Below are 27,829 nucleotides of genomic sequence, written 5' to 3'. Positions count from 1 at the left end.
TATGTTTTAACATTATTCTTACATCCTTGTTAGAATAAAATCAAATGTTATTATTATAGTAAATAAATTTCCGTTTGACCTGGTATTTATTTCATAAGATGAAATCATTTAAATGTTATAAACCAATCAGACAAATATTCGGAAATGACAGTGTTTCCGATTTAAACTCTGTTTAGGTAAAGGTATATTCATTTAGTTAAATAAACTAATCACGACAACATGTCTACTACCCAGTGCAGTCTAGAATTAGGAAACGAGCGATACATTCAAGCATGTACATTGGACAATGGTGAACGTAGAGTCGACATGCGGGAATGGAAATCATCGGAAAATCGACAGTTTCCAACTAAGAAAGGCATCAGTTTAAACTTGCAGCTTTTTAAAACACTGACGCTCTCCATTGATTTGATCGACACAGCCTTAGCCAAGAAAGAAGAACTGAACTATCATATCGGTGCTAATATATTCTTAACGATCAAAGGGGACAGTCCTTGTGTTAACATTAGAAAATATTGGAAACCGGAGAATGAAGAAAACCTCGTACCCACCAAGAAGGGGATTTGTCTCCGCCCTCTCGAATACTTAAATCTTAAATTACATCTGAGTAGCATTGAAAAAGCCGTTCCCGAACTGGAAACCATTGAACCCTGTTTTCTACAGGACGACCATCAAAACTAACTAGGGATGCTTCGATGTGCAACGTGTAATCCCTTAGAATACCAGAACTGGTGAAACGATTACAAACGAAATGTGTGGAGACATTTTCATTGTTTAAAAAAAAACCTGTATGAATTGTTTATATCAATCACACCTTTTATAACTTTCTCATTTTAACTTTGTTTATAAATTCGTATAAATTGTATGTATTCAAATAAATATATACATGTATCGATCACTAAAATCTTGTTATAAACCATTGTTTGAACGAAGGGTTGCGTATCAAGCAAGTTTTTATACAAGCTAGTATGATGTCTTCTACAAAGTGTCGACAATTATTATATTATGTGTTATTTAGAGTAAAACCATTGTCGATATGTTGTTCATCACTTGTGTATGCGTGTATTGGTTGGAAGACATGTGCAATTTTGAAGTCGACACTCACAAATGACAATGTTTTAAACAAAATGAACATTGTTGTGAGCGAAATATATGGAAACTTAATAATATTTATAGATGTAATAATCATATAAAATAAAACAAATAGAAATCTTCATATTTGTTATTTAATCATATGATTCAGCTAGGATATACATATATATATATACCTCGATAAATAAGGCTTGATTTATTTTACTCGAATAATGGGACTGTCAAACGTCGTGTACCTTGGAGATATAAATTGTGTTATCAATCTCAGACAACTTGCAACACAGTAATTTACTTATTGGTAATTTTTTCAGCAAAATTTTGAGATGGAAATATAGCTAAGTTGTTTGGTTAGTTTTGAATAGGGGACCGAATTGGAAGGGTGTAAATATATGTATGTTTTATATTGAAATCCAACTTGTCAGTAGACTAGATACCTGATAATAAAAATTCAGTGTTTTTAAAGAGATGTTAATTAAATTATCACGTTATTTTCACAATTGCAAAGAAATCGAAGAGTTTTTAATAATTTAGCCGTTTTTATACAAGCCAAAGAATTAACCTTGTAATCGACTGAAAATTGTGACTACTATTTTTTATTACATTACCACCCAGTTGTTTACATTTTTTTTCAGTTACAGTAAGATTACATTCACATACATGTGACAGTTTTATAATGACTTTTAGTCATTTAGTCTATAATTGCTTTATTTAAATACTGATTTAGCACATCCATCTATTTTAATTGTAATATTATTTGAATTACAAAATACCTTTTAGGACATGACTATGACTTTCAGCGATTTTTTTTCGTTAATTTTAAAAACTATTTTAATCCTAAACAGAGTATTGATTTAGTAATACGGAACAGATAAAGTGACAGCGTGAAAAAAAAATCTATTTGTGATCTATTATTTCAAAACCCACAATCATATTATTTTGGAATCTTATTGTATCATTTTTAAATCGAAAGCCTTTGCATATGATATATCATATTTACGTGTAAATGATTAATAGAATAGTATTGAAAGTGAAAACGGTGTTACAAGATGATTGTATGCATTCAATTTTATCACAATGAATTGAGTTAACTGCAAATGAAGCTTTTGCAGACTTGTAACAAACAATTTTAAGCCTTCATTAATTTTGCGTTGATTTTCAGAGTTGAGGTAGAACGCTAAAATGATACGTAATTTGCTTTGCAAAATGTAATATTTTACAATGTTTAAATCTACTTCTTAAAGTATAATATAAATCATATGATGTTTATAAAGCGATTTTAAAAACGACCCGTCCAACTTTTAATGCTTTGTAACATGTAGGTTCAACTCTTCCTTGACTGTTTTTCTTTGCCTATCGGGTAACTAAAACACATAAATGTATGAAACTTATTTCTAAAGGGATGGTAGCATACTTGGGGGAAGATATCAGTGAGTGGAATTCATTGCATTTTATTACGGTTAGCAGATAATAGAACTTTTAGTTCTTTAAAACTTTACTTCATCATGTTCATAAAATAAAGTATTTATACCTGTCTGCCTTTTCCGAATAAACAATAACACACTTTCAAGAGTAGAATAGGTCATTTATTACAATAAATAGTAAATGACAGTAAACAAACACAATCTAGGGTTGTTAAAGTTATATACATGTAATAATACAAACAATGTATTATCACAACCTGAGAACAATAGGTGTGTAATCTGCATGTAACATATTATGCTGGCATATAAAATGAAGCTCAAATCATTTGGCAAACTTAGGAAAAATCTGGAAAAAGGGGGCGTTAAAAGTTCGAAACACTCACTTCCACAACAAAACGATCTTGATTTGTTTTATGTTTATTTATACCTAGAGAGTATAGTAATTAATGATCCTAGTCTCCAATTTTGGTGTTATTTTTTAAATAATACAATAATGGACCTTGTTAAATTGAGTTAGCTGATGAAATTTAGCTTACAATCTTACATAAATCGTGAATCGGTTGCAGAAGTACATGTAATCATAAAATATATAGACACAATGACAAATATAAAACAGCTTAACCACAGATTTTTTGGGGGGAAATGAGTAGGTTCATCGCAAGACCTCTGTACGAACATTTAAGCCACATTCACTATATGGTAATAAAAATATCCACTCGTCTCTGATGTTCTAAATAGATCTCATCTATAGGTACAAATATATGTAGGTGTATCTGGGTTTTTTTTCGAGAAGCTTTCTGTTATCCTTGGCAAGTCAGGGTCAGTGCTAGTGGATACATGTAATTATACTGCTTGCACCACGATATAGACCATACAAAGTTTGGTATGCCTCTGAAAACAATTGTTATGATTTTAATTATACATTTGTTTTGACTATTTAAATATCACTATGCTAAGTCACACTCTATTTTGACCAAAACTTTTAGAGAGAAGTAAGCGTTGTTTTGTTGTTTTCTTTTTGTTATTTTTTTTTTTTTTTTTTTTTTTAATTTTATTTTGTTTTGGGTATTGGGTACCACTAAGACCTGGGAAGCTAGTCCCAGTCTCATTTTGAGCATATATATATATCAACTAACATTTTCAGAGTATTTATAATGCAACTACGGTCATCCATATAAATAATCCAAACGTCTAAAACCCCGAAAATGTTTGTAAACAAGAGACATTGGACATACTTGGTTACTTTTCTCATATAGTTTAAAGGTAAAGTAATAAATGTAATTATTCTTATTAAAATCAATGGCAATGCCTGCATTTGATTAAGATTTTTTGACAATAAGCATACCTTTGTTTTGATTCTTTTGACACAATACAATCAAGATTTAAAACAAAACTGTGCTGATAATGTTGATATTAGGAGAATGATTAAAACTTTATATGATACTATTTTTTGTTGTTGAAAAAAAAATTATTCAGTATCCAATAATTACCTCCCTCTGCAATACATATGAAACATTTGTAGTCAAAATGGGGTCAACTAGTGTTGCATTGACAAATAGAAAGAGTGTTTTTATTTTTTATTTGTTTCCTATGTCGGTTAAAACGATGCCTATTATTCGTTTTTTTACAATCTGAAAGGGGAAATCTGTATAAACAAATTTGAAGATATCACCACAACAATAAATTTAATTTACAACTAGACTTTGACCCGCACGTGCACGGGTTGACATTGCATATCGGACATTTACGAAATAGGTACATTGACACACCTTATTATTGACATTTACATACATGTAACACGGCTATTAGCCTACAATAATGCTATATTAATTTCACTACACTTTCCTTAGTTCAATAATGCTATATTAAAATCACTACACTTTCGTTAGTTTGAATAATCTAACTGTGTCTCGGGAAAGGCCTTCGCCACAGTTAGAATGCCTTCCTCATACCCGTAATGCAGCAGAAAATTGCAGAATCGCTCCGGAACGATTTTGGAGAAAGTTAATGAAGTTGCCTTGAAAATAACAGTCGAATTCATCCCAATAAACCTTTTTGAAACAGCAAATACCTTTCAATTATAAATTTTAATCCATAGAATGGAAGAATTCAACACCTTTTCACCAACGTACGTATACTCGTATTTTCTTTGTAAAACTGGGTCTGTAGGACATTGTTCATTTTTACGATAAAACATATTCTATTTTAACTCTCCTAACAAATATAATGTAATTTTTTTTTTGCATGTAATCAATTTTTTTTTCATCACGAAGACAAAAGTAAGTACTTAGTTGAAATGTATGTTTGTTTTTTTTATACTTTCTCTCATGAGAAATCATTAATATATATGAACAGAATATATAGCAAAAGTCCAATGAAAATTTACCCGTATTTGTATTATCATTTCAGAGTTTATTCATGCAGATGTGATATTCAGGAAACATACACTAAAGATTCCCTTAGCGTGAATGTATTGTGCAAGCGCAAGATTGTAAAATCCAAAAAAATCCAGTTGATTTCCGGGATTTTTTGAGGAATTTCCGTTGGTTATTAATTAGTGAAGCTTAAATGGGAAAAAAATAAAAACAAATTGGTAAACTTCAAGTACGAATGAATTTTGAAATATATAAAACAGAAGACCGTATTCTTCCGATTTCTCGGTATCAAAGACTCAAAAATTCGAGTCTTTTATTTTAATATTAGTAGTATAGATATTCGAAAGCAAATAGAGTTAAAGAATGTGAAAGTTAATAATATGCACATCCAGTATAACAATAAATATCATGATGATGGTTCTATTAATGTAAACACAATCTAGAAACAAAGAGTAAGGAATTAAAATGGTTAATAAGTGAGCCAATGTTCAAATTATATATGTGCTGAGTTTTATTTTGGTGAACCAATATGAACAACTGTTCATCCTTTAGAAGAGTTTCATTAAGGACAACAAATAAGTTAAAATAAAAAATAAATGAGTTAAATATACATATTATGAACATTTTGAAATTTAAAAAAACCTCACATTATTGTTTGTAACCGGGAAGGAAAACATGATTCAGGCTGGATTTCCTTTTCATTTACGTATAATTATTTCAAATCACTTTTTTTTTCAATAATCTGTTTTGAAAGTCTTCTGTATTTTCAATAAAATCAATTATAAAATTTATGACAAGCCCTTTATTATTTAGTCTATATGCTGTCGTCACATCTGCAGAATCAAGTTTACATAATCCCAGTGAGTTCTTACTCTCGACAAAATTGTCTTTTGTCTCGTTCAAGGCGTAAAATATCTTGATGTCCTGCTCTCTCAAATACTTTTGAAGGTACCGATTGTAAAATTCTGATCCCTTGTCGGTACGGATGACCTTGGGTCGTCTCGGCCCACTCACTATGTCTTGGAATGCCTCGATGACAGATTTAGTTTTTCTGTCTTTCAAGGGTCGAACCCACATGAAACGAGAGAACACGTCTACGATCACTAACAGGAATTTGATTCCGTTGTTGTACTAGGACAAGTTCTGAACATCGGCAAGATCTGCCTCCCATTGGTAGTCGATACCTTGAACTACCACACGTCTACGTTTGAACCCTCGACGCTTCACTTTCTTTTACAGTGAGTAACCGTCTTGGTTTTGTAAAAACTTTTTTGATTTTTCCAAGACCAATGTCATACTTTTCCTCGCGTTTCACCACCTGATATAACTTGGAGGGTCCGGCAAAGGAACCTGGATGTCGAGGATCATTCCAGATTTTCTCCAGGTACTCCATGATCTGATCACTCGGGCAGTTTAAATTGAGATAACTACTTGTTTTATCCTCATGAACTATTATACCTCTGTGTTTTACTATTCTCAAGACAAAAAAAAAAATAAAATCAACAAAAATCAATTTTTTTTCTGAACAGATTTATTGTGTTCAAACATGCATGACTGATATAAACAAAAAACAAAAACCAAAAAAACCAACAAAAAACCCCAAAAAAACAAACAAACAAACAAAAAAAAAAAAACACTAAAAAAAAAAAAAAAACCCACTAAACCAACCTACAATTCTAAACATTGTCCCTGTCTCACTACTGCGGTCGATCTTGTCCATACGACTCGGAGCACATTCCCAGTGTCCTAGATCGGTGGGTTCGGATTCTCCACAGGAACAACATATAAATGTAGGAGTTTTGCTCGAAAGTTGGTAAGAATAATGTTACAAAATATTTAACTCAAAAATCTTTTCCGTCTGACACCATGTTAGCATAAACACAATTCTTTGATCAACGGAGATGTTCTTTGTAAAGATGTTCTATGTAGGAATCATCGCAGGATTCCCAGTCTTTGAGAGACAATCCACACGAAAAACAGGTGACTCTGTCTTCAATTTCGGTGTAGATGAAACCAGCTCTAGCCAAGTCCTTCTTGTTGGGACCTTTGAGAAAGCTTGACCAATCTCTAAAGCTGACATAACGTTCGGTAAAATTGGCATACTTTGGGTGTTTCCATTCGTTCCAGTTTAGTAGGAAAGGAGAAGATATGTTCTGAACCGACCTCCCTGCATTCATTTGCAGCGGGAGCCAATCTAGAAGGCACTTTTCCCGCTGCAAATCAAACCTTCTAGATTGGCTCCCGCTGCAAATGAATGCAGGGAGGTCGGTTCAGAACATATCTTCTCCTTTCCTACTAAACTGGAACGAATGGAAACACCCAAAGTATGCCAATTTTACCGAACGTTATGTCAGCTTTAGAGATTGGTCAAGCTTTCTCAAAGGTTCCAACAAGAAGGACTTGGCTAGAGCTGGTTTCATCTACACCGAAATTGGAGACAGAGTCACCTGTTTTTCGTGTGGATTGTCTCTCAAAGACTGGGAATCCTGCGATGATTCCTACATAGAACATCTTTACAAAGAACATCTCCGTTGATCAAAGAATTGTGTTTATGCTAACATGGTGTCAGACGGAAAAGATTTTTGAGTTAAATATTTTGTAACATTATTCTTACCAACTTTCGAGCAAAACTCCTACATTTATATGTTGTTCCTGTGGAGAATCCGAACCCACCGATCTAGGACACTGGGAATGTGCTCCGAGTCGTATGGACAAGATCGACCGCAGTAGTGAGACAGGGACAATGTTTAGAATTGTAGGTTGGTTTAGTGGGTTTTTTTTTTTTTTTTAGTGTTTTTTTTTGTTTGTTTGTTTGTTTTTTTGGGGTTTTTTGTTGGTTTTTTTGGTTTTTGTTTTTTTTTATATCAGTCATGCATGTTTGAATACAATAAATCTGTTCAGAAAAAAAATTGATTTTTGTTGATTTTATTTTTTTTTTGTCTTGAGAATAGTAAAACACAGAGGTATAATAGTTCATGAGGATAAAACAAGTAGTTATCTCAATTTAAACTGCCCGAGTGATCAGATCATGGAGTACCTGGAGAAAATCTGGAATGATCCTCGACATCCAGGTTCCTTTGCCGGACCCTCCAAGTTATATCAGGTGGTGAAACGCGAGGAAAAGTATGACATTGGTCTTGGAAAAATCAAAAAAGTTTTTACAAAACCAAGACGGTTACTCACTGTAAAAGAAAGTGAAGCGTCGAGGGTTCAAACGTAGACGTGTGGTAGTTCAAGGTATCGACTACCAATGGGAGGCAGATCTCGCCGATGTTCAGAACTTGTCCTAGTACAACAACGGAATCAAATTCCTGTTAGTGATCGTAGACGTGTTCTCTCGTTTCATGTGGGTTCGACCCTTGAAAGACAGAAAAACTAAATCTGTCATCGAGGCATTCCAAGACATAGTGAGTGGGCCGAGACGACCCAAGGTCATCCGTACCGACAAGGGATCAGAATTTTACAATCGGTACCTTCAAAAGTATTTGAGAGAGCAGGACATCAAGATATTTTACGCCTTGAACGAGACAAAAAACAATTTTGTCGAGAGTAAGAACTCACTGGGATTTTGTAAACTTGATTCTGCAGATGTGACGACAGCATATAGACTAAATAATAAAGGGCTTGTCATAAATTTTATAATTGATTTTATTGAAAATACAGAAGACTTTCAAAACAGATTATTGAAAAAAAAAGTGATTTGAAATAATTATACGTAAATGAAAAGGAAATCCAGCCTGAATCATGTTTTCCTTCCCGGTTACAAACAATAATGTGAGGTTTTTTTAAATTTCAAAATGTTCATAATATGTATATTTAACTCATTTATTTTTTATTTTAACTTATTTGTTGTCCTTAATGAAACTCTTCTAAAGGATGAACAGTTGTTCATATTGGTTCACCAAAATAAAACTCAGCACATATATAATTTGAACATTGGCTCACTTATTAACCATTTTAATTCCTTACTCTTTGTTTCTAGATTGTGTTTACATTAATAGAACCATCATCATGATATTTATTGTTATACTGGATGTGCATATTATTAACTTTCACATTCTTTAACTCTATTTGCTTTCGAATATCTATACTACTAATATTAAAATAAAAGACTCGAATTTTTGAGTCTTTGATACCGAGAAATCGGAAGAATACGGTCTTCTGTTTTATATATTTCAAAATTCATTCGTACTTGAAGTTTACCAATTTGTTTTTATTTTTTTCCCATTTAAGCTTCACTAATTAATAACCAACGGAAATTCCTCAAAAAATCCCGGAAATCAACTGGATTTTTTTGGATTTTACAATCTTGCGCTTGCACAATACATTCACGCTAAGGGAATCTTTAGTGTATGTTTCCTGAATATCACATCTGCATGAATAAACTCTGAAATGATAATACAAATACGGGTAAATTTTCATTGGACTTTTGCTATATATTCTGTTCATATATATTAATGATTTCTCATGAGAGAAAGTATAAAAAAAACAAACATACATTTCAACTAAGTACTTACTTTTGTCTTCGTGATGAAAAAAAAATTGATTACATGCAAAAAAAAAATTACATTATATTTGTTAGGAGAGTTAAAATAGAATATGTTTTATCGTAAAAATGAACAATGTCCTACAGACCCAGTTTTACAAAGAAAATACGAGTATACGTACGTTGGTGAAAAGGTGTTGAATTCTTCCATTCTATGGATTAAAATTTATAATTGAAAGGTATTTGCTGTTTCAAAAAGGTTTATTGGGATGAATTCGACTGTTATTTTCAAGGCAACTTCATTAACTTTCTCCAAAATCGTTCCGGAGCGATTCTGCAATTTTCTGCTGCATTACGGGTATGAGGAAGGCATTCTAACTGTGGCGAAGGCCTTTCCCGAGACACAGTTAGATTATTCAAACTAACGAAAGTGTAGTGATTTTAATATAGCATTATTGAACTAAGGAAAGTGTAGTGAAATTAATATAGCATTATTGTAGGCTAATAGCCGTGTTACATGTATGTAAATGTCAATAATAAGGTGTGTCAATGTACCTATTTCGTAAATGTCCGATATGCAATGTCAACCCGTGCACGTGCGGGTCAAAGTCTAGTTGTAAATTAAATTTATTGTTGTGGTGATATCTTCAAATTTGTTTATACAGATTTCCCCTTTCAGATTGTAAAAAAACGAATAATAGGCATCGTTTTAACCGACATAGGAAACAAATAAAAAATAAAAACACTCTTTCTATTTGTCAATGCAACACTAGTTGACCCCATTTTGACTACAAATGTTTCATATGTATTGCAGAGGGAGGTAATTATTGGATACTGAATAATTTTTTTTTCAACAACAAAAAATAGTATCATATAAAGTTTTAATCATTCTCCTAATATCAACATTATCAGCACAGTTTTGTTTTAAATCTTGATTGTATTGTGTCAAAAGAATCAAAACAAAGGTATGCTTATTGTCAAAAAATCTTAATCAAATGCAGGCATTGCCATTGATTTTAATAAGAATAATTACATTTATTACTTTACCTTTAAACTATATGAGAAAAGTAACCAAGTATGTCCAATGTCTCTTGTTTACAAACATTTTCGGGGTTTTAGACGTTTGGATTATTTATATGGATGACCGTAGTTGCATTATAAATACTCTGAAAATGTTAGTTGATATATATATATGCTCAAAATGAGACTGGGACTAGCTTCCCAGGTCTTAGTGGTACCCAATACCCAAAACAAAATAAAATTAAAAAAAAAAAAAAAAAAAAAAATAACAAAAAGAAAACAACAAAACAACGCTTACTTCTCTCTAAAAGTTTTGGTCAAAATAGAGTGTGACTTAGCATAGTGATATTTAAATAGTCAAAACAAATGTATAATTAAAATCATAACAATTGTTTTCAGAGGCATACCAAACTTTGTATGGTCTATATCGTGGTGCAAGCAGTATAATTACATGTATCCACTAGCACTGACCCTGACTTGCCAAGGATAACAGAAAGCTTCTCGAAAAAAAACCCAGATACACCTACATATATTTGTACCTATAGATGAGATCTATTTAGAACATCAGAGACGAGTGGATATTTTTATTACCATATAGTGAATGTGGCTTAAATGTTCGTACAGAGGTCTTGCGATGAACCTACTCATTTCCCCCCAAAAAATCTGTGGTTAAGCTGTTTTATATTTGTCATTGTGTCTATATATTTTATGATTACATGTACTTCTGCAACCGATTCACGATTTATGTAAGATTGTAAGCTGAATTTCATCAGCTAACTCAATTTAACAAGGTCCATTATTGTATTATTTAAAAAATAACACCAAAATTGGAGACTAGGATCATTAATTACTATACTCTCTAGGTATAAATAAACATAAAACAAATCAAGATCGTTTTGTTGTGGAAGTGAGTGTTTCGAACTTTTAACGCCCCCTTTTTCCAGATTTTTCCTAAGTTTGCCAAATGATTTGAGCTTCATTTTATATGCCAGCATAATATGTTACATGCAGATTACACACCTATTGTTCTCAGGTTGTGATAATACATTGTTTGTATTATTACATGTATATAACTTTAACAACCCTAGATTGTGTTTGTTTACTGTCATTTACTATTTATTGTAATAAATGACCTATTCTACTCTTGAAAGTGTGTTATTGTTTATTCGGAAAAGGCAGACAGGTATAAATACTTTATTTTATGAACATGATGAAGTAAAGTTTTAAAGAACTAAAAGTTCTATTATCTGCTAACCGTAATAAAATGCAATGAATTCCACTCACTGATATCTTCCCCCAAGTATGCTACCATCCCTTTAGAAATAAGTTTCATACATTTATGTGTTTTAGTTACCCGATAGGCAAAGAAAAACAGTCAAGGAAGAGTTGAACCTACATGTTACAAAGCATTAAAAGTTGGACGGGTCGTTTTTAAAATCGCTTTATAAACATCATATGATTTATATTATACTTTAAGAAGTAGATTTAAACATTGTAAAATATTACATTTTGCAAAGCAAATTACGTATCATTTTAGCGTTCTACCTCAACTCTGAAAATCAACGCAAAATTAATGAAGGCTTAAAATTGTTTGTTACAAGTCTGCAAAAGCTTCATTTGCAGTTAACTCAATTCATTGTGATAAAATTGAATGCATACAATCATCTTGTAACACCGTTTTCACTTTCAATACTATTCTATTAATCATTTACACGTAAATATGATATATCATATGCAAAGGCTTTCGATTTAAAAATGATACAATAAGATTCCAAAATAATATGATTGTGGGTTTTGAAATAATAGATCACAAATAGATTTTTTTTTCACGCTGTCACTTTATCTGTTCCGTATTACTAAATCAATACTCTGTTTAGGATTAAAATAGTTTTTAAAATTAACGAAAAAAAATCGCTGAAAGTCATAGTCATGTCCTAAAAGGTATTTTGTAATTCAAATAATATTACAATTAAAATAGATGGATGTGCTAAATCAGTATTTAAATAAAGCAATTATAGACTAAATGACTAAAAGTCATTATAAAACTGTCACATGTATGTGAATGTAATCTTACTGTAACTGAAAAAAAATGTAAACAACTGGGTGGTAATGTAATAAAAAATAGTAGTCACAATTTTCAGTCGATTACAAGGTTAATTCTTTGGCTTGTATAAAAACGGCTAAATTATTAAAAACTCTTCGATTTCTTTGCAATTGTGAAAATAACGTGATAATTTAATTAACATCTCTTTAAAAACACTGAATTTTTATTATCAGGTATCTAGTCTACTGACAAGTTGGATTTCAATATAAAACATACATATATTTACACCCTTCCAATTCGGTCCCCTATTCAAAACTAACCAAACAACTTAGCTATATTTCCATCTCAAAATTTTGCTGAAAAAATTACCAATAAGTAAATTACTGTGTTGCAAGTTGTCTGAGATTGATAACACAATTTATATCTCCAAGGTACACGACGTTTGACAGTCCCATTATTCGAGTAAAATAAATCAAGCCTTATTTATCGAGGTATATATATATATGTATATCCTAGCTGAATCATATGATTAAATAACAAATATGAAGATTTCTATTTGTTTTATTTTATATGATTATTACATCTATAAATATTATTAAGTTTCCATATATTTCGCTCACAACAATGTTCATTTTGTTTAAAACATTGTCATTTGTGAGTGTCGACTTCAAAATTGCACATGTCTTCCAACCAATACACGCATACACAAGTGATGAACAACATATCGACAATGGTTTTACTCTAAATAACACATAATATAATAATTGTCGACACTTTGTAGAAGACATCATACTAGCTTGTATAAAAACTTGCTTGATACGCAACCCTTCGTTCAAACAATGGTTTATAACAAGATTTTAGTGATCGATACATGTATATATTTATTTGAATACATACAATTTATACGAATTTATAAACAAAGTTAAAATGAGAAAGTTATAAAAGGTGTGATTGATATAAACAATTCATACAGGTTTTTTTTTTAAACAATGAAAATGTCTCCACACATTTCGTTTGTAATCGTTTCACCAGTTCTGGTATTCTAAGGGATTACACGTTGCACATCGAAGCATCCCTAGTTAGTTTTGATGGTCGTCCTGTAGAAAACAGGGTTCAATGGTTTCCAGTTCGGGAACGGCTTTTTCAATGCTACTCAGATGTAATTTAAGATTTAAGTATTCGAGAGGGCGGAGACAAATCCCCTTCTTGGTGGGTACGAGGTTTTCTTCATTCTCCGGTTTCCAATATTTTCTAATGTTAACACAAGGACTGTCCCCTTTGATCGTTAAGAATATATTAGCACCGATATGATAGTTCAGTTCTTCTTTCTTGGCTAAGGCTGTGTCGATCAAATCAATGGAGAGCGTCAGTGTTTTAAAAAGCTGCAAGTTTAAACTGATGCCTTTCTTAGTTGGAAACTGTCGATTTTCCGATGATTTCCATTCCCGCATGTCGACTCTACGTTCACCATTGTCCAATGTACATGCTTGAATGTATCGCTCGTTTCCTAATTCTAGACTGCACTGGGTAGTAGACATGTTGTCGTGATTAGTTTATTTAACTAAATGAATATACCTTTACCTAAACAGAGTTTAAATCGGAAACACTGTCATTTCCGAATATTTGTCTGATTGGTTTATAACATTTAAATGATTTCATCTTATGAAATAAATACCAGGTCAAACGGAAATTTATTTACTATAATAATAACATTTGATTTTATTCTAACAAGGATGTAAGAATAATGTTAAAACATATTTAACTCAATAATCTTTCCCGTCTGACACCATGTTAACATAAACACAATTCTTTGACCGAAAGAAATATTCCTTGTAGGAATCATCGAAGGGTTCCCAGTCCTTGCGAGACAATCCACACGAAAAACAGGTGACTGTCTCCAATTTCGGTGTAGATGAAACCAGCTCTAGCCAAGTCCTTCTTGTTGGGACCTTTGAGGAACTTTGGCCAATCTCAAAAGCTGGCATAACGTTCGGTAAAATTGGCATACTTTGGGTGTTTCCATTCGTTCCAGTTTAGTAGGAAAGGTGAAGAGATGTTCTGGATTGACCTCCCTGCTTTCATGAATTCGCCTGAGGTTGCTCGTATGCCTGTTGACAAGACAAAATTTGCAGCGGGAGCCAATCTAGAAGGCACAGGTTCCGACGTAGTAGGCTTGGAAAACACTGCAGAATCTGTCTCCAAGCAATGGGGTCCGCAATCTAATTTGGAAGTCATGCTTTCGTGAGGACAGTCTCGTAAATAAATCAGAAATAGGGTTCATCGTATTTTATATAGCAGTCATCACGTGATTATAATGTTTGACGTCCTAGTCACAAGGAAATACCTGTGATGTCATGAGATTTTCCATGACATCACAGGTGATGGTGATACAATCTGCTGATATCATTAGCCAAGAAATATCTTAAATTTGATTCCTCGTATTTTTTAATTCATATCTATTGTAAAAACAATATCTAATTTCCCTCAACTTTATTACACTTAATACATATCCTCGGGAAATACATATGGACACATTTCATTAAATTTGTTCCCCATAAATTGTGATTTAAATTATTTCAACTCTCATCTCTCAATTGTGTTGGATATCTTCATAAATCAAATGAAATCAAATAAATAACGAAGAAACGTTGTTCATCATTCTAATCCTCGCATTAATATTGCCGTCTCATGACACTCCAGGAGACACATCGCGCGAATTCCGAAGCAGACGCGGAGAGAGTCGTGGCAGAAAATGTATCTGAAAACATGATAGCCCTACCACACCCGGAGGAATCACAGAACCTTGACATGTCAACTCAGACCGAATCCGAGGACTCGATAAAGCCTGAAACAACATCAGCCAATCTATCTACGAAGGAATCCGAGGAATCGCTTATCACAGAAAAGCCAGTGCTCAAAAAGAAAAAACAATTGAAAATAAAAACATTAAAGCAAAATCTCGTTACAGACTTCAAACAACGTGGATTCCATTTTAATATGTCTATATATTTGAATAAAATCATTTTTATTAAAAAATCAGATTTGTTTCTCTTTTTTAATACACCATATTACTCTTAATAGTTTTAATATATAATTAGTATTATTGTTTACATGAGAACAAGTGTGATCAAGCTGTAACAAGAGTATTTCGCCGAGAGTCACGATTGTGTAATATACTCAATACAATTGATATTTCAAGGTTTAATGAAATAACGTCATCTGTTGTATTCCGTTGGAACGGTTTTTTATTTTTTTTTATCACCAATTCATATAATTAACCACAGTGTGCTTATTGTGTTGGATATCTTCATAAATCAAATGAAATCAAATAAATAAGGAAGAAACGTTGTTCATCATGCTAATCCTCGCATTAATACTACTTATCAACTTCCTGCTACGCTCCTCCCTAATTACCTTCCTGGTCTACACTGAACCTAAAATTTTTTGAACCTCAAAGTGGGGTATAATGTCCCCCTTCATACTACTTTTCACCACCTAACTTATTAATTTCTTATGCAATAATTTGAAATTTTGCCATTTTTTAAAAAGTGTTTAATCAATTTCTTCATAAACTCTACATGTGATAAACGTCTAATAAACGTGTAACAGTAAAAGTTTAAAATTAAAAAAATTCTAAACCTATCCAAGAGAGAAATTTTTATAAACCAGTTTAACGATCTTTGAGCTTTTATTCTTAAATTTTACAGGTTATAGATTTAAAATATAGTATTACCAGCAGCTATGAAAACATTAGTTAAGTTTTTTGTTTTTGTTTTTGGTCAAATTAGATTAATGTATGTAATCGCTTGTAATTAAACCCCTGTCACACCGGATCTGCGTCCTTACGGCGATCCCGCGGCGTCCTTAAAACTCAGTAGTCTCCTGCAGCGCCGTAACAACGCAACGGTATCTTCGTAGGTCGTGGTGGGATCGCCTAGAACATTTTAGAACGCCATGCGACGGCGCGCACTTTGAACATGCACAAAGTACGCGCCGTGGCTTTGCGTTTTGATTTACACGCCGTAGAAGCGTAGTGAGATCGCAGTGACAACGCCGTAAAGTCTTCAACAGCGCATCCACAGCGTTTGAACAAGTTGTTTTTCATTTGGTTGCGTTTACGCAGCGACCCAAAGAGTTGTTGCTGCGTTTATCGCGCTCTCTTGACGTTTCTTCTGCGTTTATAAGCGTTTGTATCGCGCTCTCACGGCGTCTCTAGTGCGTTGTCATCAAGACCACGGAAACTCGAAAAATGGCTGTTGTACAATAGCAAGCGATGTAGTAATTATTAAACTTGATTTGGATGACTATGTAAAAAGTAGCATTTGCTAATATTCTAAGACCTATCAAAGGACATAGATGAAATTCATGTCATTTGGTTCCGATGTTCAAATCTTTTCTATGTTTTCTAACAACTAATAACGGATCATTCATTGTAGACCTGACTACTAGGTGTTTTATCCTAGTCCTTCACAAATTATTTAAAAGTACATGTAGTTACAATGTACCTATTCATTAAAACAAAACAATTTTTTATCATTTATTTACTAGTTGCAAATTCCTGTTTGTTTCCCATACAACTGTACAACTTATTATTAATCTACCAAGAAATTAACATCAATCTACCAAGAAGTAAAAAACGTCTTGTGGACGCAGTCAGCGCGCAGAGCACGCCGTGGAAGCGCGGTAAAAACTCCTAGCACGTCATAAGCGCTCGGCAGACATTCAGCGAGAGCGCAGTCAATCGCCAAGTAGATCTCTGTGGAAACGCAGTTACACGCCGTGGGAGCTCTGTAAGAACGCCTCGGTCGCCGTCAGGACGCCGTGACATCTCCAGTGTAAAATTTTCAAATACAATTGTACATTTTTTCTGAATTTTCCTTGCGATCCTACGGCGATTCCATTAATTTTACAACGCCGTGAACACGCTGTGGGAACACCATTTGGTGTGACAGGTACAAAAAAATGTTAACCTCACTGACACAGTTTTTGATCTTCTCAACATCTCATGGCAAATTAAAAAAAAATGCTGGACATTAGAGGTGTAAAATTATTTTACCAACTATATGTGGGAATGTTAACGTTTTCTTTCCTGGCATTTCATTGCCATCTGTTTGTTATAAAAAAAAATGTCTATCCCCCCCAAAAAAAAGGTAAAAAAGAAAAGATTGATATCTGAAAGAGTTAAGTTGTGTCAACTGCACTAGAACCCTGCACGTTAGTGGAGAGCGTGTGATATCGGGCTAACTGTGCTAAAATCCCATGTCAGTCGTGTGGGTGTGATATCAGACTAACAGTGCTGGAACCACACACTTAGTGGAGTGTGTGTGATATCGGGTTAACTGTGCTGGAACCACGCACGTTAGTGGAGTGTGTGATATCAAGCTAACTGTGCTAGAACCACGCACGTTAATGGAGTGTTTGTGATATCGGGTTAACTGTACTGGAACCACGCACGTTAGTGGAGCTTATGTGATATCGGGTTAACTGTGCTGGAACCATGCTTGTTAGTGGAGTGTGTGTGATATCGGGTTAACTGTACTGGAACCACGCACGTTAGTGGAGTGTGTGTGATATTGGGCTAACTGTGCTTGAACCACACACGTTAGTGGAGTGTGTTTGATATCGGGTTAACTGTGCTAGAACCACGCACGTTAGTGGGGAGTGTGATATCGGGCTAGCTGTGGTGGAACCACGCACGTTAGTGGAGAGTGTAATAGAAAGGATAGCTGTGCTGGAACCACGCACATTAGTGGAGTGTGTGTGATATCGGGCTAACTGTGCTTGAAACCCGCGCGTTAGCATTGATATTATGCGCAGAATAACATCGGATTGTTTGTGCTCTAACCCCCGCACGTTACATGGTTGAAATCTTGAAATACTGAGAATCGGGTAATAATGGAATAGCATGTACCATTATATCACCAACTTAAATACAACTTGTTCTGGAGAATTTTTAGTAGAAAGCCGAGTAAAGATATTCAAAAAGACCACCGACAAATGCTTAAAGTTACAAGGTGAAAGATGTCTTCCTTAATTATCGTCTGCCTTACTTTTTTCTAATTCTGATGTTCTTTTTTTTCTCCTTCCTTATTTTTTATGTGCAGATTTAGTGCAAATGTTTTTTAAGATAAAAAATTCTGTTGGAAATGTATTTGCATGCATGACAAATTTTTCTATGAAAAATCATTATAAAAGTGTACATACATGTAATTGCAGGGAGAAAATGAGTGTCTGTTAATAGCAGAGATTGTAAACTAAATTACACAACATTTGTATAAACAATTCATGTTCAGAATTTCAGAATTGTCTCCAAGTTAGCACATGCATCCGCTACAAGATAGATACCAACATTTTTCAAAACGCTCAGTCAAAATAATTGAATTTTATAAACAAAACAATAATCACAAAATACAAATACAATTATGCAAATTATGTAAAAAAAGTGACGAAAATGTTGTTGTGGGTCTATTGTGACACTTATTGTGAAATGCATAATGAATCGATACTATTATTATTATGCATTCATTTGGAAGCTTTCCTCGTCCCACCGTGGGTAATACAATCGTCCCAGTCTGGCCAGAACTCCGCTTTCATCCGTTCACAGTATGTGCTTAAATTGGGATATTCTGTAAAATGATATAACGTAATAATTTTTAAATAGATCATAAACATTAATCAAAATAAATAATCAACATATACAAGTAATATGTGAATAACTATCTCCGAGTTAGCAATGTTAAGTTCAGATATATTTTATGCATACGTGTCATGCATGTAAATATGGACTGAATTTATTCTTACATTTTAGAATTCAAAGAGCATTCAAAGAACTAATTACATGCGGAAAACTTCATGGCTGAATTTAGTACTGAATTAACTAGTAACTTCTCTGACAATAGTTAATTCTCTTTTATCTAAGATTTCTGACAAAATATGTTTTATACAATATAGCAGCATAATTAGCGCTGCTCGAAAGTTTGTTAAAGACTCAAATTTTTCAAAGAAGAACAATGAAAATACTGTTGGTTTTTTTGTACCTTTTAACTGGTTAGAATTACTTTTGTACAAGAAATGCACTAAACCTATTTACATTTTAATCAATACAAATTTTCAATTTATTATTCCTTCTTAAATATTCGATGGAATTTAAATATTGTCATGAATTGCTATTCTGAATTAATTTTACAGGATGTGATTAAAGACTTAAGAATGTTTTAAAGTTACAACAGATACTACTGTACAGTGGCTACAATACAGAAATCTACATAAAATTCTTCCAGTAAACTCATATTTAAAAAAGATAAAAATAGTTGGCAATGATATACTGTAAATTATTATATTTGACGTATACGATATTTAGCGGAAGTTAGTTTTTGAACAAGTTGGCGTGGATTTAAACGAGCGTTTTCCTGAATGTGACTATTCCTTTACATACATGTATGGCATTTAGCGATGTACTTGATTTAGCGGAAGCAGCATTCCGCCAAAAGCACTAAATAGAAAACACAACCAAATGTAGTACGTTTACAATATGTATATGTTCCTTTAGTAACAATGAAGTTGAAACTATTGAACATGTTTTCACATCCTGTTCCTTTGCTTTAGATTTATGGAGTAGTTTAAGTATGCATATATATCATGCTGAAAGAATATTTTAATAACATGATATTATTTGGAGAGACCCCTCCTTCTGATTCTAATTTATTTATAAACTTCTTGTGATGAACATAATGATAGATGGGTGGAATGGAAAAATTTTTTTCTCAATATTTATCTTCAAGAGCTTTATTCATTTCAATAATACAAATTGTATCAACTTGAATACTTTTGTTTTATATTTATAAGATCATGACCTGAATGTATATATGTGTGATTGTGTTATATGTATTGTAAAATAAAAAAATGTAATTAAAAAAAAAGAAAGCAAAGAATTACAGAAAACAAATTCTGTTGACATGCAATGCTTCTGTAAAACATATCTGTCACTATTTCTTTCTTCATTTATTTATTTGATTAAAGCTCCTTGCCTTATTCAACATGACATTTATCATATACAATCATGCCCTTTCAAACAACTTCCCTGCAAAATACCTACTTTTGTACAACTTCTCTGCTGCACCTCCAAAGCCCTGCCAGTGAATCTGAGATAACATTCCAAACACGGCGCAATCAGTCTGACTGGCTTGTTCACCCAACATGAACGTCTTTTTGCCTGCAAACGTTATTTGACAGTGACCCATAGGGCCTCAATATATATAGAGCCATTTTAACACGACTTTGGACCTTTGGTATAATCTATTTATCTACCTCTTTACCCCTTTGAAGTTGAAAACGACGCTGGTCTCTTGAAATCAAACTATGCGCAGATTACGTAGACATGTCCTTAGAGTCGGACATATCTTTCTGATTACTATACTATAACTGAATGACCTACAATCCTTGCGCAAATGATATTGCTATATGATACAGCTACCCAAAGTTCAAAGTCTCGTTAAAATAACTCTATGTAAGGATTGGTTGCAGGACTATTCATGTAATCATTTTCTTACTTACATTAAAAATTTTAACATTTTGGATTGTTGAATCTGTCCAGTATATTTCATGTTCTGTTATTACATGTACATCTTGATCTACCGTTCGATATTTATTTTTAAATTTTGAATTGATCAGCTTGCTCGCTTTTATAAAATTTGTAGTAGTTTAAAATTAGTTTATCTCGTACAATTAATCTACTGCAGCACATAAAATATATAACTTTATGCTTTGATACTGTTAATGCCCACATGTTTTGTATTATGACTCCATTAAGCTGATTTTATCGTGCCTATTGTTGCTTTGCTGAGTAATGGGACTCTTGTTTTAATGTGATATCTAAAAAAGAACATTTCTTTACCACCCCCTAAGAAAAGGGTGTAAATGATGATACCTAGGAACTTTGACAGGGCCTGTAGATCTTCATCCATCACTTGAAGCATCTCTTCCTCGGTGTGCCTGCCTACTCCTTGTGCGTAGCTCTGATTCTTTATCTTGTTTCTGCCAATACAGAAAACAAGCCACGGAACCTTCATGTGTTTTTTGACATCAATTCCATGCTTGGGATCATACACCCAGCGTTGTAGAACAACTGTCCTATAAACAAGGACACATTTGAATGAATAAAATGTCAAAATCAAGTGGTTTTTTCCCCCTCCAACATGTCATGGCAGTAGTTGGCTGTTATTACCATTGTGCAATATCCAGTGAAAATTTCTTTTCAAGCCTAGCTAAATCTACAAGCCCACAATAGAAATATGAACCCCCCTTTTATTTCAGGGTTTCATCTTTATTATCCTTTTTAACATCTATTAAACCAATGACGGACTACGGTCAACAAAAGCGGAGAGGAGGAGCGGGAAACCCGGACCTCTTTCTGGGGAAAAATCTTTCCCCTTATGATTTAAACCTATTATACTTGTTTGAAATTAAGTGTTTTAATTATTACCCGGCCATAATCAAAGATGAATAATTAAATTTTTCGCTACTTTCATATACAAATCATTTGTTTGTACTTCTCCGTCCGACCGACTTAAAAAAGATTGTTTATTACTTATTTAGGCACCAACATAAAACTAAAAAATATCTATTCTCATAATCCATGTTTATAGAAATAGATGGTTTAAACACTGAAATATACCAATTTCCCCAAAAAATTTTATCACTTAAATGAAAGAAATAGTCTATTTCTATCATACCAAAAGAGATCTTTTTTTTCTCAAAGCTTTACCTTTATTTTCTATGATTAAAAAATATGTATATTTTTTTTTTTTTACAGTTTTTTCCTTTAAATTCGTTCTACTAATATTGATGTGGAAAGCGTGTACATTCTTCGCTATTTATTATTCTCTTACCAATACAGATGTTCATCCACCATCCTTTGGATGGCTCTACCTGCCCCAATTTCTTCATCAGAGAAGTTCTTGTCTAGATCAATGTTGAATGTTTTATTTATAAACTGGATACAGAATTCTGAGTCTGCTACTTCATGTCCATTGTATTCTATCCAGGTCAGTTTTCCTTTAGAACTTCTGTTTCTGCCACTGTCATTTTCAGTCTTGAAACGCAATTATTTTGATTTTTTAAAACTGTTAAAGTCATATATTAGAAAACATCGCCGAAGTTAAAATTCGAATCTAAAATTGAAATTTTCATGGCTTGACATTTATTGTTATGTCATTTGCTGATATTCTTGTAAAACAAAACAATTACTAGTTTCCAGTTAACTTTTTGGCGTGAAGGAATTATTGCAAAACCGCAGCTAGAGCAGTAAAAAATAATTACCATATTATTACGGTATGTACATGTGCAACCATGTAAACCCATCATATGTATGTCAATTTCTAAGTAGTTCAAAATTTAAAACATTACCATAAATGGGACTTTTGTCATCCGTAAATAGGTCTCCAGCTTCACGGCAAACGGGGTAAGGCTTGGTGCATACGGTCCTCGGCCGACATTATGATGAATGACAGTGTTCGGGGGATAAGTCTTCCTGAAAAATTTGTTATTTTGACAATAAATTTCAACAAAGCTTTACATGAAATTGTTAGAAACACTCTTTTCATCCACGTTGTGCCTTTCATTTTTTTACTGTAGTGAACAAAGACATATATGTTGTAATTAAGGTAACTCACTACATTGTTTCTCAAATCAGCAGAAAAATGTTTTAGTATGTAAGACAAGATGATGTATGAGAGGCAAATAGACAAAAATGTATATTCAGTTTTGAATAAAAAAAAAGTACGATTTCTAAAATTTGATACAGTCAATATGTACAAAAGCTCCAGGGGGATTCGAACTCATGATCTGTGTTTCATAAGCTTACTACATGTACGTAACAAGCATAACAACTGCGGTGGGACATGTATTCAGCCGATAAGTTTGATACAAACATTATAACAAAACATTTAAATCGCCATTTTTAAAGTAGTGTCATAAAATGACATGACATGAATTCATTAAAGTATTTGGACGCCATATTAGTTTTGATCGCTCCTCTACTGCCACTGGTGTATATATACCGGTTGAGAAATTACGATCTGTTGCTTTCCGATCGAGGCATTCAGGTTGCACGGACTTCTAAATGCATAAACTACACATTGAAGTAAAATGCTTGTAAAAAAGAATAAAGGAAACAACAATTAATCAAATGCAAAATATCTTTATTCTTTGAAAGAATTTCCAAGGTATCCTTATTGTTTTGCACAGATAGTGCTCCCTTCGCATGCACATCGAACACGTGTGTCATTCATATAGAATGCATAACGTCTGCATCTTTTTGAAAACCCCGGTGGCACTACATCCAACACAGTTGCTAAAAACGCACCGTTTCTAAAATCCAAGCGATCATTGACATTGTGTGGTTTGCGCATGTGCGATGTTATAACATACACAGGAAAAAGGTCTGCAATTATTGAAGATTTTTGAAGTATGTGTGCTTGGATTTCAGTCTGTCTTGTTTCCTCATTCATTGGATATTCCTTGCCAGTGCAGTGGTTGCCATATCATTTTTGTTCAAAACGCGTTTTTACTCGTCTTTTCGTTTTGTTTTGCGCTCACGGGACCCCGTAAGAGGTACCTAACAACAACTGGCTTCGCAAAAATTCCTTCACTCGTGAAAGGAATGAATATGTCCCATTTTGTGAACTGCACATCGATTTTTCTGATAAAAAGTGTGCATGGTATTTGAAAGTAGAAATGTAACCAAAGACTGGTATTTTTTTTTATCTCATCAATAAACTTAAGTTTACAAGTAAACTAAATGAAATGCCTTGCAAGCGCGGTAATTAACACTTTTTACATATTTCATTCATAATATATTTCACTGCTTGATATGTTTGAATAGATATTTTAAAAAACAACTTCATATGTTCTGTGTCAGATTTTTCCATCGTAGCCTTCTTATCCTAAACTTTAAAATTAAAATCAAAATGCAACAGCAACATTGGTTTAAAGTGACCTTGAATCTTTTTGTTGCACTTGCCTGGAAACATTAGAATGTATAAACTTATTAGCTCACCTGAGCCAAAGGCTCGAGTGAGCTTTTCTGATCAAGATTAGATCATTTTCTGTCGTCGTCAGTGTCGGCTTTGGCGTAAACTTTTCATATTATCACATTCTTCTCCAGACCCACTGGGCTGATTTATACCAAATTTGACACAAGCCTCACATTTAAAATCAAAAATTAAAATTAAATATTTGTTGGACGATTTCTTCTCAAAAACCATTGGGCCAGGAAGGCTCAAATTTGTGTGTTACACCCTTCGGTTATGTAGATGCGAGTTTGTTGAAATCATGGTCCCTGGGGGTAGAGTAGGGCCACCATGAGGGATCAGGTTTTACATAAGAATAGAGAGAGAAAATCTTTAAAAATCTTCTTCTCAAAAACTAGTATGCCTGAGGGTTATAGTATTTACCATTAAAAATATGAGGATAAATATTGGCAGATTTTTTTTAGCAAAATCTACTGTACTTATTAGTCAAGATATTTTTATTTTGAAACAGTAATGCTGATTTGAGTTATGCCTTTTGATGCTCAGATAGCGATGTGGTCCATATACCTTTTTTTTGTTTATTTTATTTCAAACCAGGGAGTTGGTGTATGGTGCGTCGCATCTCTTTTGTAAATTTGTTCTTTAGGTCAAATTTCATCAAAGTTTTTATAACAAAGAGAGTCAAATTGGTTTATTTTATTCAATAACTCTTTTTGTTTTTGTTTTAAAGAAAGATGTCCGATCCAAGTTATCTGCTCGCGATGCGTAATGAACTAATCTTACATTTTCCGCCTTTACATGAACTAGTAATTTCGCGACCTTGGTTACTTTGTTATGGAAAGTACCGTCCATCAAAAATAAAATTGCACGTTCAAAACACGAAAGACGAATTTAATTTATTCAAGAGTTGACAGATTTGACCTTTTATGTATGCTTTAAATAAGTTCCCAGTAAATATATCTACTAGCGACCTAACCATTCAATATTATTTCATTGCAAGCATATACTTTGCTGCCAACTACCCCTGACTTGGATCCGACAAAGCCTGTCCACCTCCTTACTCTTATTTTTGCTATTTCGGGATTGTTTATCAAAAATAAGAGTAGGTTTTTAATTAATGTCATAATAATAACTAACCAGTTAAAATTTAATTATAACTTACGGACATTATCTACCAGGTGTTGAAACACCAAAGGTGTTAGCAGTTTCTCGGGTGCAGACAAGACACCCAAAACTTTGTAAAGGATTAAGATTGCATCAAATCCACTTTTGAGGCTCTATTTACTTTATATTTTTCCTTCTGATTGCCATGACTAATATTACTTACATTGAATTCTTAAGGTAGGTTAAGGGTCACAGGGAGATAACTCATATGTTTTTATTTTCAGTAACACCAACTACCCTTTACTTAATATAAGACGTCAAGATTTATGAGGCTTAATGGTTGCTTTCAGATTTTTTTTAATTTTGCGATGTTTTGTAGTTAACAGAGAAAATAACAAGATACAAGCACATGCTCAATTTCAACGAAAACAAAGTCCGCAACTTACGGTACTTATACTTATGGTATTAAATAGTGTTTTGGAACATCCATATTACACGTATACTAAGAAAAGTTTTTTCCTGAAATTGGTAGACAAACAAAGGTTTCAAATAAGATGTTTTCTTTCAAATAAAGAAGTCAATAGTTTTGACTTTTGGTGCATTTTATTCTGTTTTGAAATAGTTCATTAGAAATAATAATAAAAACCAAACACGATATAAATTGTATAAATTGTGACATTATTTGGGAATATTGTTGAACATAAATAACCTCCTTAATAGTGTACATATTACATAAATATGTACATATTTTCACGAAATTATTTAGATTTCATCATAATGACATTTGAAATCATGAACTTTGACCTTTTGTAGTTATAGAACAAGTCCGGCAAAATCATTTGTATAACATAAAAAAAATAACGACTTTAGAATAGTGAACAAAATTGTATATCTTTTGAAAATTCCTGCTGCAAACCTTACCTAAAGAAGTTCATCTCGAGCCGCAGATTTATATCTACCTTATATCAACTAAAACTATACAAATACAAATTAATCAATCGGGCACCATGGGGTTATGGAAGCGTGTTCGAGTTAAAATTTACTGAATGTCATATGTATAAAAGACGAGTCAGGGTACAGTAATAAACACACGTTTATTAAAATTCCAAAGAACTGTGAACTGATGTAAAAAGAAAAATTTGCAAAAACTATACTTAAAAGTAAGTACATGATTATATGATGGTTTAATAACCATAATAGTCCAAGAATCAACATATATTACTAGTATTTTATCCTTGGCGTGTTATTGGACACGGAGCCCATGCGACTAATGTGTACGATTTGGACTTTTTAATTTGTTAACATTATATATGAGCTTTAATATATTGCTCTTAGAGATTAACACAAACTTTAAAGTGGCTGTGCGGATATTTCTCAAACATAGTCCTCACGAAAACCATGAACGACGATTTGAATCCGTGCGATAAGCGACAGAATGTGAAAAAAGAAATAATCAAGATATTGCTAGCGCTGAAATATTGCCGTTTCTACAACTAATATATTCTCCAAAATCTAATCTTGGAGGATGAAAAGAGTTTATATTGGGCTCATGGAGATATATAAAACATTCAGTAGATTGTGGTACCCTCAGGTTTCAACAGTTACACCCAATTTTTTTTTCAACTGCAGATAATTGGATTAAAATTACTCCAATTCACAAACCCCAGAGGGAAAAGATGTGGCATTACCATTGTAAAGAAAAGGGGTTTTTTTAAACATCGAAATGTGATAGAAACTCTTATATTCATTGGTTTGACAACGCCACCACAACACCACTTCAAAAAGTATTTTTGAAGAAAAAAATTGTTGTGTGCAGAGATTAATTTCATATTTTGATTATATAATCCACTATTTGTTTTAATAAATCGTTTCATAGTTATATACAGCTCTGCCTTACAAGAACCTCCGCAAATCCAAACAATGCAAAAAATGTTTAGAATATCAATGCATAAGAAATATATTGAAGGAAACAAAATCAACTTAAAATATTTTTTAAAAGCACTCTACCACAAGAAAGAAATATAAATGAGAAGTGGCATTCTTTAGTTGACAATTTTCTCACTAAAGAATATTCCTTGTATATCATTACAATAAATATATCACTTTCATGATCATTGATCCTTGGTTAACACACAGTCATTTGAATTTTTCATTGTGTAATAGTGGACGTTCCTCTTTCTTTTCTTTCAATGACGAAATGATTATGAAACCTCTTCACCATATTTCTTATCAATCCCGCAGTAAAAAAAATTCACCGTATT

The 27,829-nt window shown here is 32.9% G+C and overlaps 1 protein-coding gene across 1 annotated transcript; it reads right to left on the bottom strand.

The window, feature by feature from the left end:
* Nucleotides 1-18,665: 18,665 nt before the first annotated feature.
* Nucleotides 18,666-27,446, bottom strand: LOC128192981 (failed axon connections homolog). The gene is made up of 6 exons (XM_052866124.1): nucleotides 26,490-27,446; nucleotides 22,840-22,963; nucleotides 22,323-22,525; nucleotides 21,362-21,564; nucleotides 20,531-20,647; nucleotides 18,666-19,061 (listed from the first exon to the last, which is right to left on the bottom strand). Exons 1-6 carry the CDS (start codon nucleotides 26,501-26,503, stop codon nucleotides 18,958-18,960), a joined length of 765 nt encoding a protein of 254 aa, XP_052722084.1. The 5' UTR covers nucleotides 26,504-27,446; the 3' UTR covers nucleotides 18,666-18,957.
* Nucleotides 27,447-27,829: the final 383 nt, after the last annotated feature.

Source organism: Crassostrea angulata, chromosome 7, assembly GCF_025612915.1.
Source record: "Crassostrea angulata isolate pt1a10 chromosome 7, ASM2561291v2, whole genome shotgun sequence".
Lineage (NCBI taxonomy): Eukaryota > Metazoa > Mollusca > Bivalvia > Ostreida > Ostreidae > Magallana > Magallana angulata.
The sequence above is the reverse complement of the archived record's forward strand: the minus strand, read 5'-3'. Positions and strand labels throughout refer to the sequence as shown.